Source organism: Dermochelys coriacea, chromosome 1 (genome assembly GCF_009764565.3).
Source record: "Dermochelys coriacea isolate rDerCor1 chromosome 1, rDerCor1.pri.v4, whole genome shotgun sequence".
In the NCBI taxonomy this organism is placed as follows: domain Eukaryota; kingdom Metazoa; phylum Chordata; order Testudines; family Dermochelyidae; genus Dermochelys; species Dermochelys coriacea.
In genome coordinates, this window is record NC_050068.2 from 339,591,781 (window position 1) to 339,608,294 (window position 16,514).

Sequence of the window (16,514 nt, forward strand, 5' to 3'; positions counted from 1 at the left end):
CATAAGCACTGATAAAGCAGCACTGTGTGACCAGTTGAACCTCACACAATAGCTTTTAACTACAGGATCATGGCCAGATTAGAGCCCTGAACATGTGAGTCATACCCTTAATGACCACTCCAAAAAACCTAATTTTTTGTGGTGGGTTTCTGCACAGCCCATCCACAGATTTCAAGGATATATCCACCACCCTGCTGGGCATAAATATGTTGTCAAGCTGTTGGATTTAATGCAGAACGGAATTTAACTCGTTATGTTTAATATGACAGAAAAAAAAATTGTAAATCCAAAGTTAAAACAAATATAGACGGAAGCAAGAAAGAATAAGAATCCTTGGAAGATAGTGTTGTGATAGGGGAAGAAAGGTTTCCATGTTCTACTGTTTTTAAAGGAATAGGAGCAAACCTGAGATACCCCAGTGAATACTACAGAGTCTTTAAGAAGATCCTTACCTATAAGTTTGTTTTCCTTCACAAAGCATCTGAATTCTGCCCCAGGAATTAATTCACACCATTTTCGAAGCACAAGCTATAGGAAAAAAAATATATAACATGTCAAAACATGGCTTAACTAACTGAATTTTTTTTTTGTCAACACACACACATTTTGGTCCTAAGATAGTACCTGCTGTTAAGAAAAATATCACAGGATACTCTTAACAAAAGGAAAAACCCCTCACAATTGTAATGTGTGTAATTATCTTGGCAAATAAGCCAAATTTCTTTGAAATCTTATCTGTCACTTATTTCTTTATCTGTGAAAAATATGTGTAAAAACAAAATTGCATCTCTAATACACCATGATTTTGCCCATTGGATCTCTCTCCCTATACTCCACTAGTATGGCACAGAACTCAAATATGAAAAGCAATAAACATTTAAAGACAAGCACGGCATTTCAAATATTTACTTGAACACTGTTTTAAGAATACAGGCGTTGCCATGCGATTCAAAAGAATACATCAATAGCAATTTTAAAGACTCTGCTATTGTTCAAAAATAAGCCACTGTTAATGATTGCATAAGATCCGAACAGTCACTAGTTAAATGCAAGATTTACTTACCTAGCTTCTCATTCAATACAATGGACTCCGAAGATGCTTAAACTTAATACTTAAAGGGATAACTAATGCACTATGCCTAGGTCAGTGGTTCAAATCCAGTACATTCAGCATTAACCAAGTCATTCTGATTACTCTCTAGACTAGGCAAAAGGAGTTGGTTACGCTGTCCATTAAGAACAGGACAGAGGCAAGCCACCTCAATTGGCCTCCCCGTTGGCAGTCTCAGCAGTAAGGCTAAGGACTAAAACAGGCCATTTAGAGAATGAACAACTCTTTCAGCCATTCAAGTTTCCCCTCACGGGTCAAAGTGGACACGCTTTGGGAGAGTATTATGGAGAAGCTTGCAGGGCTACTGCTTGCAATGTATCTGGTGTGTGGATAAGCAGAGAGATACTTGTCAGTCTCCATAACTATTAGTCTGGCATTTTTATTTATTTATTTATTTACAAGCGCTAAAGTGTTTTATTGGTGTCACCTCAAGCATAAGTATCAGTCTTCTCAAGGATAAGATATTTAAATCATCTAGAGCCAGGAGAGGAGTCTTACCTCATATTCCATGCAAGGATCAGGGGTATCATCAGTACAGTGAATAAATCTGGAAAAATAAATTACGTTGTCAAGATCTATTGTACATAAAACTGTTTTTACTCAGAGCAAGCAAGACAAACTGGAACCATGCATCATGAAGGCATTCTTAAGCATTTCTAAGAGATTTTAACTCTAAGTAAAAACCAAGTACGGTTAAAATGCCACTGGCAAATGCCTCTTACTTGGCACAGCTGGACAGTTACTCAAATACCAACAGAGATCACCTATCACCCATTTCTTTTACTGTATATTAAGGAAAAGCCTTTCTTGGGCATGAACTTCTTAGAGAAATTAACTTAAGACAGGTTAGAGGAAAGGGAGAAAATTATTTTAAAAAGGAGACACTATCAAGTTAGATTTGAGTCAAAGTTAAACTGTATCAGAGCAACCTTCAACCAATAGAAAGGTTTCTACAATTACCCACAACATTCTCGTCCAAACTATTGCTTCTTAACAATGGATATTTCCTGAGAAATGGTTGGATCATCAACACGGTAGCACTAAGAATCTCAAAGTGAAACTGACTTTCTTGGATTTTCATTGAACATGCTGAGAGAAATGCAAAAAAGATAAACAGTACAAAAAAAGTGAAAAGTACTCTTCATGATTTAAGAATTTATTAGTAGCAGAGAAAAGCATTTGTTTATCATGTATGACTGTTATATTGATGGTGTCCCTTCAAAGTACTTCTTCATTGCCAAGATATTATTTGCTTGAGATATCTACACTTTGCCTTCCTCTTAAATTGTTATCCTGGCATAATCGCACTGACACAGAAATAGCACACACTTTGATGTTCTAGTTTCATTACATTGCTTGGAGCAAATGTCTCCAAGTACCTTTCTCTGGTAACTTCCTAAAGCAATGAACCAAGCAATATCACTATGACTCTTACAGCAACAGTGGGTCTACTTTTCCTTTCCACCAATGAGGGAAGCAAAATAGTTTAACTTGCCATGCCTATACCAGAGCATGGCATCCTTCTGAGTCAACAATAATAAATAATGCATTTAGAAGAACAGATCTTAAGAGACAGAAACAAACAAAACCCAAAATATCCCTTCTCCCATGTTATTCACACACATTAGATATCTGTGGGCAGACACCAAAGCTATTTCTCTTGTGAGTTACAGTCTCTTACTCCTTCATTCAGTAGCCAGTAAGAATAGAAGCAGTTATCCCAATGCCAACTATTATGTATTCTCTATATTTTCACCAGAGTAATTATGAACACTACAATAAATCCTGTAACTTTCAAAGGAATAACAAAAGTATATCCTCTTTCTAAAAGTAGAGCTCCCAATCTCATTTGTACTTGAGCTGTTAGTCAAATGCCTACCATTTGCTGAACAGCTCAACTGTGAGGAAGAGCTGGTTAAAAGGGTCACAACTGAATGCCCTCCCAAAAGTGACAAGATTTATCCAAATTCAGTACAGAATAAAAAAGTATGAGGTTACTTACCTGTAACTGGAGGTTCTTCAAGATGTGTGGCCCCTATCTGTTTTCCACTGAGGGTTTACACATGTGTACCATGTGTCTAGAGTGGGAGAATTTAAAAGTAGTGTCTGTTGGTTCGCGCATGCACCCTGACTCGTCTCATGGTTTCATCTGTGGTGACAAAGGGTGAGGCAGACCAATCACGTCTGCAGTTCCTTCTCCACCGCAAATCAACAGATCTACTGCAGTGGGGAAGGAGGGCAGGAAGTGGAGCCCCTACACAGATCTGACGAGGTTCTCTCCACCAGTGAAGGAATAAGATTACCTTGGGGGGAACTGTGAGCCTGACGCCCATGGTGTGATAAGTAGGCGAGTAAACTTTCTGGAACCTCCTCTGGAAGCAGCGAAGAGGAAGAAGAGCGAGGGCAGTGATGTACGTCCATGAGGCCATGTGATCCAGGAGGGAGAGGCAAGTCCTGGCCAGGATTGAAGGATTGTTGACTGCATGAATTATGAGCTCTTGCAGAGTCTGGAACCTGTCTTGTGGTAAGTAGGCTTGAGCCATGATTGAGTTGATGATGGCCCCTATGAAGTCTAGGCATTGTGTAAGATTTAAAGTTGACTTTTTGGTATTGATACTGACCCTTATAGAAAAAAGGTGGCCCAGCAACATAGAGGTTGAGACCTGAGCTTTTCATCTGGAGCATGCCACCATGAGCCAGTCGTCGAGATATGAGAATACAAGTACCCCATAATGCCTGATGTGAGCTGCTACCATGGAGAAAACCCAGTGAGTATATGCTTTAATATGTACTACAACACATGAGATACTGACTTCCCTCATCTTGCATGCTATGATCAGTACTCCCTTCCACTGCATATCTGAATATTTGACATGAGGGTATCTGCAAGCTGCTCCTTTCTATGCCAGTTTGGTGCAGTCCTTGGGGACCTGGCAAGTATAGTCCTAAAATGGATAAAGTTTAAGTGCCCCTTTGATGCCTTTGGCAGAGACTAAGAGATGTTACTGCTCCTCTCCCTTTAAGGGAGGAACTAAAAACCTTGCATCCTACCTTCAGCACCTGTAGGCTGCCTTGAATACATGTACCAAGTTCATCAAAATGCCTGGTAGACAACAGAATGCAACTAGGACATAGTGTCAAAATGATCAGGAGTGTCCGCTGAGCCACACCTTGAAGAGGTACAGAGAAGCGCAACGAAAATGAATAGCAGGATGGAACAGGTTCTATATGAAGAGAGAGTAAGAAAATTTGTGCTGTTCAGCTTGGAAAAGAGACAAGTAAGGTAAGGGGGGATAGGGTAGAGGTCTATAAAATCATGAAAGGTGTGGAGAAAAGTGAATAACGAAGTGTTGTTTACCCCTTCCCATAACACTCGAAACAGGGGTCACCTGATTAAATTAATAGGCCGCAGATTTAAAGCAAACGAAAGGAAGTTCTACTTCACACAATACACAATCAACCCGTGGAACTTGTTGCCAGGGCATACTGTGAAGGCCAAAACTATAATTGGGTTCAAAAAATAATTAGCTAAGTCAATGGAGGATAGGTCCATCAAAGGCAATTAGCCAAGATGGTCAGTGATGCAACCTCATGCTCTGGGTGTACTGAGCCAGTGGTTCTTAACCAGCATACAGGTACCCCTAGGGGAATGCAGACATCTTCCAGGGATAAATCAATTCATCTAAAGATTTGCCTAGTATTTCACCAGGCTACATAAAAAGCACTAACAAAGTCAGTACAAACTAACATTTCATACAGACAATGACTTGTTTATACTGCTCTATATACTATAAACTGAAACGTAAGTACAATATTTATATTCTAAATGATTTATTTTATAATTATATGGTAAAAGTGAGAACCTAAGCAATTTTTCAGTAATAGTGTGCTGCGACACTTCTGTATTTTTGTCTGATTTTGTAAGCAAGTAGTTTTTAAGAGAGGTGAAACTTGGGGTATGCAAGACAAATCAGACCCCTAAAAGGGGTACAATAGTCTGGAAAGGTTGAGAGCCACTGTATTAAGCCTCTAACTGCCAGAAGGCTGGATCATTGATAATTTCCCTGTTCTGTTCATTTCCTCTGAAGCATCTGGCGTTCGCCACTGATGGAAGACAGAATACTGGGCTACATGGACCATTGGTCTGACCCAGTATGGCCATTCTTATGTTCATAATGAAACACAACTGAGTCCAGTCAAAGCTAAAGTGGAAAAATGTTTTAAAAGAAATAATCTATGAATCCTTCTCTCTCCTGCTGGAAATTGATGTGGATGTTTCCCACAAGATAATGCACCGCTAGCCCTGAAGACCATCTTGAATATATTCATTCTATTAAGTGTTAGCACTGCCTATTTTATACCAAACTTATTGTGGTACTGAGTGTTAACAGGCACAGCCAAAGCCATCCAGTTACTCATCTGTGACAGATGAGGCTTTCCTTGAACACTGGAAGCAAGAGGCTGAGCAGAGTTCCTTTAACCTAAACACTGGTAAAGTTTAAAAGTACTGGGAACAGCAGCAAATAATTTGCATACATGCACAATTAAGAGATGTTAGGGATCTTATTTCTGAAACAGTATCAGAACTTATGTTTCAGACACTAGCAGAGGCTGAAAGACCTAAACCCCACAGCTTACAGAGCATGTGTGAAATATCGTTGGTCTCCATTTTATTTATTGAAATCTTATTTACAGGTAAACAGGAGAAAGATCTCCTTTTGTATATTTCAAAAGTATACGAATCCCCACTGGCACATACTTGCTAAAAGACATCACTGAATTGAGCAGATATATGCTGTTTAATTCCACTCATCCTTTGCCCATAAAAAGGAGTGAAGTGATTTACCAGGATTTACAATGCCTGCAGTATACATCAACTAAAGGGGCCATGAATTGATTTGCAAATCACTGTAATTACTCTTGTTGATAATAAAACAAACCATCAAAGTTGAAAATGAAAATTGTAACAGTTATTTTGTACCTGAAGAATACTACAGCCTTACAGTCTGATCCAAAGCCTGAACACAAGTCTTCCCGCTGACTTGAACAGGCTTTTCTATCAGGCCCTTTTTCTCTACCCTTGGATTTAATTGTTAGAGATTTTTACTTTAAGAACTTGAGGCAAGTTGGAGGAGGTGGTTCAAATGCCACTCAAAAAGGGCCTTGTATCAAACATTCTTTTAAGTGCACAGAAATGATGGAAAACCTATCTGAAAGATATCTCCAAATGTCTCAGGGAATGTCTACACTATAATCATCAGACAACCTATGTAAGGTTGACTTACAACCACTTCAGTAATTACTGCAGTGGTTCATGTCCACATTGCCCTTCTTCTGCTGGTGATGCGGTCCTCACCAAGAGTGCTTCCATCGATTTAACAGGGGAAATGTCGGGGGCTGAGAGCCAGGGCTCTCAGCTCCACACCAGGAACAGGGCAGCCACACTGGGCTTCTCGGCTCCCTGCCTTACGTCAACCTAACACTGTAGCATAGACCAAGCCACAAATTGCATATGGTACACTTGAATTAGGTTAACCTACCACCTGTATTAGAGGTATGTGCAGCAAGAGGCTGCTGGGTTATCAGCACATTTTTGTACAGGAATGAGGCATGGACTCTTACACTCTCATCAGGAAAGATTCTTAACAGCTTTCATATGCATTGTCTTCATCGAATCTTTGGAATCTCCTGCAGGGGACAGAATCACCAACACTGAGGTGTTCAAGTGGGCCAGTATATTCAGCGTGCAAACACTCCTCAAACAGAGATGCCTCCGCTGGCTAGGGCATGTGCACCGAATGGATGATGGGAACATCCCAAAGGACAGCCTCTATGGCAAACTGGACATCTGGAAAAAGACCCAAAGGACACCCAAAATTGCATTTCAAGGATGCGTGCAAGTGAGACCTCAATGAAATGGACATGGATGCAGATAACTGGGAAGATCACACTCAGGACCACAGCCTTTGGAAACAAGAGCTTAACAAAGGTCTTCTAATACAGGTGGTAGGTTAACCTAACTCAAGTGTATCATATGCAATCTGAGGCTTGATCTACACTACAGCGTTAGGCTGACATAAGGTAGGGAGCTGAGAAGCCCAGTATGGCTGCCCCATTCCTGGTGGGGAACTGCGTGTGGAGCTGAGAGCCCTGGTGCTCAGCCCTCCACACTTCCCCCCCTTAAGTCGATGGAAGCACTCTTGGTGAGGTCGCACACCAGAACCACTGACAGGAGGAAGGCAGGGTGGACAAGAGTTACGAGAGAAAGCAGTCTGGCTTAGCAGAGGAGAAGAGACCTTGCAGAAGACAGAGCCCAAATGGGCTGAAACACCACCTTTAAATGTGACAGATGCAACAGATTGTCTCTTGAGTGGGTCTCTTCAGCCACGGCTGCCATAAAATTATTGAATAAATTCTCTCTCAGGGGCACATATCCATGATTTATCAAGACTGAAGGATGCCTACTAGAGGTCTGACATGAGTAATTAACACATGAAGGGAGGCCTCATTTGTTGGAAGACAGAATTAGAGAGGTAAAAATATCATTAGGATGAAAACAGAACTTTTGTGCTAAATAAGGTAAGTAAATAGATCAGTAGGCGGAAAAAAGAATGTGAGCTAGCTAAGATAAGAGGGGGAACACCCATGGAACCATTTACTAACAATGGACAAGATAAATTAGGAATGGAGAGATGAGGTAAGGAGTAGGTCAAGTGTGGACAACACATGGACACAGCATCCTGCACAAGGATTGGTTCCTACATGGTAGCCAATCCAAAATGTATGATGCAATGTATAGTAAATGCAATGCAATGTGTAAATGTATATAAAGGAAGAGGTTTTCTGTATAACTTTGTATGTGTGGTATACTCTATACCCACTCCTACGCTTGAGTCTGATCAACACAGCATAGTTTGCTGTAAGCCAAATAAAGGAATCTGAGTGATGAAATCTGAAGTTTAACTGAGATTTTTGGATCCCAGAGAACTGGATGAAGTGTTCTTTCAGAACTGGACAAGGTGTTCTGGATAAGCCAAGTGGAAAAGGTCTCAGAGGGAATCCCACTATATACTAAAATCATTTATTGAAAGGCAGATAAAAACAAAACAAGAAAGTTTTGTTTACAGGAGGGACAAGGTTTTCAGCTTGATACAGAATCCAGTTAAAACAGGGAAGTTTTACTGCCTATGAACTACATTAGATTATTTTAAAAAAACTGTCTTAAGGCTCACACCACACACTAATCCCTAAATAATCTGTTTTCTGTTAAATTAGTTAAGTAAAATACAACGCTTACATGAAAGATAAACAACACTGACTGCACTGAAATTAGTGTGCTGTGTTCAAGTCCTGGTTAGTCTATTTCTGTTCCATGAGGGAAGTTCATGGAATTTTAAAGTGATAGAAGTGATAGAATAGATAGATAGAAGTGCCAGATTCATGTCAGAAGCCAAACATTTCAACATTGGAAATGTAGCCAGTCATATTCAAGATGCTCTGACTAATCAGATAGTATATTATTTATGATCTATACTATAGTAGCACTTAAATTGGAACCCCATTGTGCTAGACTGCACAAACACAATCCCACCTTAACCTAATTAGCTTGGTATAAATAAACAAGACATGCAGAGGGTGGGAGGGGAAAGAGGCTCAGAGAAATGAGGTGATTTTCCCTTAGTCACAAAGCAGGTCATGGGCAGAGCTGGGATAAGAAACCAGGTCTACCAATAGCCTGTTCAGTGCCACACTACCTCCCAAACAACAGAGCTTCTTTTACTTGTTGGACAGTTCAGGAACACAAAGGTAACAAAATACAAAGAAACGTATATTAAAAAGTTTTTTGGCTCTTATTTTATGTCTGAGGAAAAGCTTTTTCATCCCACTAAATACAATCAAATCTATTTCTCTCTCTTTTTTACAAGCCCATCCAAGCGAGAGGGCACACGTCTCCAGTTTTTACCAGTTCAGCATTTTACTTCCATATGCTAGTTGCATTTCTAATTTCTGCTTGCCAAGATCTATGGCGCTGGCATTTAATCAATAGCATAATTAATAGAGACAACCTTGTGATTCAGCAAGTCTAATCATTTAACCTGTTTGACTGCCTATGTTCATATGAATAATTTAGCAGTTCAGGAATGCTATAAACGGACTGGATTAAAAGCAGGATGTTCTATTCAAATACCTTTTATTTGAAACAGTTCATCTAAGAGGAGACCAAAGTGGTTCACAGATTAGGAGCAAAATTAATCCCACCTTAAAAAGGTACAACTCTCACTCAAAATCAACAGAAATTGCCAAGGCTAAATTTGCCTGTATTATCTACATCTCTATCGAATAATTCACCCTATTACCAAACTAAAGCCTGTTCTTGCAAAAACCACCACAGTATTTTACACTAAAATTATAAAACAACTTTTAGGAGGGAAAGTGAAGTGTAACTTTTCTCCAACTGAAAACATGCCAGTCTTTAGATTAGATTGTAATTACCTATACCGCAATTTGCCCAGAAGCCCAAGCTCTCTTGCTGGGCATCTTTGTACAATGAGAAAATAGGGGACAATCCCATTAACTAGCATCCAGGCCTTGGGGTCATCATACAGGAAGGCTGAGACCATCAAATCCAAATTGGACTGAGAGTCTAAAATGAAGTCCTTACTAAGAACAGTCTATCCTTGAGCTAAGGGAAAAAGCAAAGCCAAAATATATCCCCTGTTAATGAATGACGATGAAGAAGCCCCTGGACTCACAAGTGTCTTCTCTTTACTTTGGCCAGAGCATTTTCCATCAGCCTCACTGGCAGTGGCAGATTAATGATTTTGCCGCCCCTAGGCCCTGAAATAATTGCTGCCCCCGGGCACCTCCCCACGCCCCTCTGCCCCAGCTCACCTCTGCTCCGATTCCTCCCCTGAGCATGCCGCTGGGTCCTGCTTCTCCCCGCTCCCTGCAAGCGCTTGTGCGCGGAACAGCTTCATGTGGCTGGGAGAGAGGGGGGAACGTGGCACACTCAGGGGAGGAGGCGGGGCCGGGATTTGGGGAAGGGAACCAATAACGGCAGGGAGGGGGTGGAGTTGGGGCGGGGACTTTGGGGAAGGGGTTGGAATGGGGGCAGGGCCAGGGTGGAGTTGGGGCAGGGCCGGGGGGGCGCGAGCACCCACCGGTGCTGGGAGAAGTTGGTGCCCCTGGATGCTCTTACAAATTTGCCGCCCCTGCAAATTGGTCGGCCTAGGCATTAATACGCCACTGCTCACTGGGATTGGCACTAAAATTTCAACGTGTGCATTTGCATAGTGGTGATAGAAGCAAACCCTCCGTTGGATTATTAAACCCTCTTTAGTAAATTGTACTGATATACTGTCCTCTCACCCACCAAGGCATGGCACCATTTTAAAATACAATAGAACAAGGCTAAAATTAAACAGACAGAGAAGCATTACTAGTAAAGAAATATGGAACTGTCTAACACAGGAGTGAGAAAAATCAAATCACAGGAAAAAACTAGAAAAACTACACTATATGAAGCATCTGGTTTGCTGTAAAATAAGAATAGTGCAGGTTTTCACTGAATTGCATTATTGTTCAATTTCTTCTCTAATAGGATCCAGTTGTTTAAATGTATTTCTATCCCCTCTATGAACTTTTCAACCTTACTGCCAGATCCATAGAATTTTTCGTTTGAGTGCTCTGATGCTCCATGACTAAAATATGTCTCACCCAAGTCCACTCAGGGTTGGCAAAAAAACTTTTTGTAATTTAATTTGAAAGTGTTTCAAGTAATTTATGGCACACTTCAGCAAAAGGAGGCCACAAATCCTTTTATAATGAGATAAGGCACTAAGACTAGTCAAATTCAAAGGTGTGACGATGCATTAATGCTGATCAGAGGTGCACCACAGCACCATCATAGCCCAAGACCACTAGTTTAAGGATTATTTATTCGTATGTGTTTGTATGGCAAGCTAGGTCCCAACCCTTGATTGGAACTTCGGGGTGCTATTTTAATACAAATTAGACAACAATGCATTTGTGGTCCTGCAGCAATACATAAAGGCAAGACATATATAGTATTTATTTCCACACACAGTACAACTGGGTGGTTTACAGAATAAAGAACGTGGCCTGCATGAGCAGTTTACAATCTAGTATTACACACACAATGCAGTGTTGTCTTCCTGAGATGACAGACAGCTCGTGTCTCTGCAGCTAATTAACATTTTGGCAAACAGCAGCAATATCAAATTGACAAGGATCTCATCAGTTTCACTGGTGCGCTTTAGAAACCACACTACAATTTATGTTTTCCCAATGTGACCCCTAGGAAGACCTTGGAAATAGAGGCTAGGTCGCGAGTAGAGAAGCAGAGACTTATTTCCTCATTTCCACTCCCACACTGCAGGACACTAAAGGTAGAACAGCAGAAACTCAGCCAGTAGGCTCTGTGTGAGCGAGATGACTTTTTCCAACAGTTACAGAGGTGTGAAGCTTCATATTTATAAAAAAGACAAAATACATACTAGCTGGATGCTCATACTCAAGATTGACTCTGCCTGGGGACTTTAAGGACAACATCCTGGCAGAAAACCCAGCGTCTTACTTCTCCCTAGCAGCTGGGCTTCTCATGAAGGCACAAGCCGTAGACTTTGCTAGTGGAGCTACTCCCACCCTTGCATTTCCTATCTCTGGCTAGTAGATTTAGTCCTCCTGCTAGTAATTACTGGGTACATTTCCCCAAGACTTATAAATAAACAAGTAGCCGCAAATTTTAAATGGCCAAAATTTCCAAGGACAACACATAAATTGCACCTGCAAGATCTGCATACCTGATGGGCAACAATGCATGTGCTTAGCAGCCTCCTTCCCTCATCTCTGGGGAACAGTCACTAGGAGGATTTTGTTGGGAAAACTGTGGAAGCTTCCAGACCTATGTCTCACTCCCCAAAGCAGCCAGTGCCAGCTACAACAGAAGGCACCACATGGGTTAAGTCGGGGTCTTCCAACTCTTTATGGATGGAGAGGAACCTGCCTGAGGCTTGTGGCTATGCAGCCTCCCATCCCCATTGAACAGCAGGAGCCAGAGCAGCTGTCAAAGAGTTGTCACAGCCTCCAGAAATCTTCACTTGACTCTGAAAACTTGGGCTCTGGATAGGCTTTTCCTCATTTGCTCTATTGTTACTGGCTGCTGGTACTGTCTACTGCAACTTCTCACCTGCCCCAGCTCATTCCCCTAGTCCAACTCATTTCCATATAGTTCTCCTCTCCCTCTGCCATTTCCTCTCTTACTCTCAAAATCCTATCCCATCTCCCACCTCAATTCTACTGAGTGATCCTCCCATCAAAACAAAGACACTAAAATTTAGTTATCACCTCCCTGATCAGTTTGCATATGCGCTATCACCTTTTCCTCCACCCTTTATCTCTTTAGCTTTTAAGAGTATAAGTGCTTCTGAGCAAGGATTATGTCCCATGTTCTTGGCTGAAAGTTGAAGCTAGACAGATTCAGGTTAGAAATAAGGAGCATATTCTTAACAGTGAGGGTAATTAACCATTAGAACAACTTACCAAGGGATCCGGTGGATTCTCCATCACATAAAAATCGAAATGAAGATTGGATTTTTTTTTCCTTCTAGAAAATAGGCTCTAATTCAACCACAGCTATTGGACTTGAACCAGGATTTTAACTGAGAGATGTGTTATGCTGGAGGTCAGACTAGATGATCACAACGGTGCCTTCTGGTCTTAAGAAACTTCGAATCTATGACTTTCAGTGTTTGAACACTACCTAGCAAGTTAGGGGCATTGCCATAATATAAAAATACAATTCCCTGTTTTGCATACACAATGCGAGTTGGGTGTTTGCAATGACGGCCGATATTACACAAAACTTAACACCCCACCCGTGGAAAAGTCTGGCCCTACGTTTTCCAGGATAGGGCAATGCACATGGACATTATAACTTGCAGAGCTGCTTTGACTTCACTACTGGACTGAAACCATTGCTAAGCTCCACAGAGAAATTTGGGGACCAGGGTGAGAATTTTTTGCACCTTGACAGATGGCAAAGTCTGTTGCCAAAGTTGCAGGACCAGAAAAGAAAGCAGTTGCACAGCAACAGCGCAATTAAGTTTCACGTTTTAAACAAGAAAAGGCCTCATTACATTGTAAGTGCTCTGTGGCAGGGACTGTCTTCTTTGTTGTCTGAGTTGACAGCACCTAGCATAAATAGGTCCCTTGCTCTTGACTGAAGTTCCTAGGCACTACCACACAATAAATAAGCAGCCAACAACTATTGGATAAAGCTTCATCCCAAATATACAAAACTGGATTATTAAACTGGGGTTTTAGTTTAGTCATGGAAGGCATTTCTCCCCCTCCCCCTCCTGATCTTGATTTTCAAAGAAGTACTTTTTAAGCTAGACAATTAAATAGAATTTCCAAGATGGTTCTTAGCAGGGTACCAGCAACTGGAGTTAAACACTAATTAAGCTTCAAGTTAAAAAATTGGTCTCTTCATTAAACATAACACTTTCATTGCAAAGAAATAAATTCAGGATGAGTCACATGTTCCAGAGGTCTGGAGTCACAGATGCTAAATGGTCTTACCCAACTGACTGTACCCTCCTAATCAGAAGATTGAAAAAAGAAAAAAACAAACAAACCCTGCCTAATCCCATTGTACTCTTATAATTTTATCTCTGACCATAGAAAGACACAGTTCCGAGCAATAGTATTTGTCCAAATGCAACAAAAGGAACTGGAATCAAGGAGCTCCAGAAAAAAAGGAGAGGTGACACAGCAGCAGAGATCTCAGTTTCCTCCCAGCCAGCAATACTGAACCCAAAAGTATTAGAAGCTGTAAATGAAATGACTGAAAGTGATGCTGGACCACAGTGAAGACACGCAATAATAAAAACCCCTAGCAACAAAGAACTGAGAGAGAAAAATCTTGATTAAAATGTGATTCAACTCTGATAATAGTGCATTTAGTCCACAAAGGCATTCTCAGTTTGTAGACAGGGTCAGAACCCATTACTTTAATAAATAAATAATATTTTACTGAATTTTACCCATTAACACTGCAGAATAAGCACAGCTAAGAATGAGAGTAAGACAGAGTCCATTTTCTTCTTATCTGATTGGAACTTAGTAAACAATTCCATTACCCCTGTATAGCAGTGAGGTGGGTTGCCCAGGTATTGCTGAGGGGATAATTTGGCATACAGAATCTTTTTTCTCATGCATCATCACTAGAAACAAAATTTGGTTTCACTCTCATCTTAGAATCCGAATTTGTGCAGAGCTGGCACTTAGAAAACAAAAAAGAATTTTTTTAATTTTGTATGGAAGTCACAGAGACAATGAATCAAACTCCACAATGCCTTTTACAGTTACTTTTCAGAGGTTTATAGGAACTATTACTTTAGACTTGATCAGATTAATAAAACTGTCTGTCTGAACTATACTTACGGCTGAGTGAAGTCACGAGTAATGAAGTCTGAACTTTTGAAGAGGAGGAAGATGTCGCTGAGGGTTTTACATTTCAGAGAACTATTCATTGCTATCCAGTAGGCATCCTAAACAAGAAGTAATGATATCATTTGAAATGTACCTTTACATGCCTTATCAATAGCTGATATACAACTACTGCACACCATTTTGAGGGACTACAAAAATGGACAACTGATTTTGGCAGGAGTTTCTCTTCTCATCATGAACACATGGCTCAATGAAGCTATTGTTCTGTGCATGGACATTACTGTCATCAGTGCAAACTGATTTTACTTTCTTTACAAACCACTAATAAGTGCCTATCAAATGAAGAGAAGAGCCGAAGGTTTGAGAAGGACATGCAGACTGTATCTCTTCCCATATAAATTCCAGGTCATGAAACAGTACCAGGGTGATGCAGTGCTGTACTACATCACTCAGGAAAGGATGTGCAACTCGACTGCACCAAATTGTACTGCGGCAGCACTCCACTGAGAACTCTGCTACTGCATCAGCCTCCATCAGTGCTGTTACTCTCCTCCCAAGTCCCAGATACATCAAAGAATTGATTACAACAAAGTCTGTTAAAACATTTAGGATTTAATCAGTGTTCTTACCCTGGGAGCACTCCAGTTGAGCTTAGGGAAGATGCTGCCTCCCAGGGAAGTGATAGCTTCTTGAACTTTAAGTGCAAACTCAGGGAATTCTGGTGCCTAAATGGAGAACAGAAGGTAATTCACGTTCATTTAATCAGGGAAAAGGTTAGCTTTAGAAATAGAATTAAGAAGTAAATTACAGTTGCGATAGATTCACATGCAAATCCAGTATTACCACTCAAAATACATGAGGCAGGCTCCAAAAATCATGAGATTTTAAATAATTTTTTGTTTTCTGGTGCTTGAACCTTTTCTGTTCATGTTTTCAAGCTTTTCTCTGCAACAATGAGGGCTGGAAACTTACTTGTTTTTTAAAATTAAAAATGAGATTCCTGGGCTTTAGAAAAAAAAGTATCACAAGACTAATGATAAAATCATAAGAACTGGTCACACTGCAAGTCAAACAAATAAGCAACTTTTAAAAAGACACCTGTAGGTGAAGTCCAGACTACAGATAAGGAAACAACATTTGAGAAGATGAGAATTTTTTTCATGCTGATTTTAGGCATTTCAAACAAATGGCCTTTTTGGGGGGGGTGAAGGAGGGGTGTTGGGTGTTAGACATCCCCCTAAAAAATTTGCAACCCAAATATTGTAGCATTATGCCAAGGTATGAAAGCTAGAAAGTGGAACAATAAACAAAACTGACTGGTCTAATTTCAGTGTTGATACAAGTGCAAAAGTAAACAAGCCAGTTAACAACAAGAATATGCATCAGATCTTAACACCTCACTAAACTAAAACTTAATTTATTAGGAATATATGTGTGTGTGTGTGTGTGTGTGTGTGTGTGTGTGTGTGTGTGTGTGTGTGTGTGTGTGTGTGTGTGTGTGTGTGTACACACTTTAATATTAATCACTTAACATGACGACATCCCTGTAGAGAAGAGCAAATCTTTAAACATCTATGTACACAATCCCAGATCCCAATCTCCAAGCTGTTCTGTACCTGAAGTTAATAGGGCTTCATGCAATGTGGCTCCCCCGGATGGGAAAAGAACTTGTAGGGCTGGGGCCTTGAAGACAGTCTTGAGTAATACATGTGTTGTTAACTTGCACCAAGAGAATAGACTGTACTGGGAATCTTTGGCTTTGAAAAAGAATGTGATGCTTGTTTAAAAATAAATGATTTACTGTATAGTAGAACACCAAAAGTAGAAAAAAAAAAATCCCTCACGATGCTACAAGCACTACTAGTGTGGGTGGCTAGCACAGAGGAAGGAATAAATCTCTGCCCTTCAAAAGAATATCAAAGACTTG

The 16,514-nt window shown here is 40.5% G+C and overlaps 1 protein-coding gene across 2 annotated transcripts in view; it reads right to left on the reverse strand.

The window, feature by feature from the left end:
* CDC123 (cell division cycle 123) overlaps nt 1–16,514 on the reverse strand; it is a 73,404-nt gene that overhangs the window by 43,244 nt on the left and 13,646 nt on the right. For both annotated transcript variants that reach the window (XM_043498474.1, XM_038387992.2), the window contains exons 5-8: nt 15,217–15,312; nt 14,579–14,685; nt 1,610–1,658; nt 453–528 (exon numbers count right to left, since the gene is read on the reverse strand). In XM_043498474.1, coding sequence (XP_043354409.1) covers nt 453–528; nt 1,610–1,658; nt 14,579–14,685; nt 15,217–15,312 — 328 coding nt within the window. The remainder of the gene's footprint in view (nt 1–452; nt 529–1,609; nt 1,659–14,578; nt 14,686–15,216; nt 15,313–16,514) is intronic.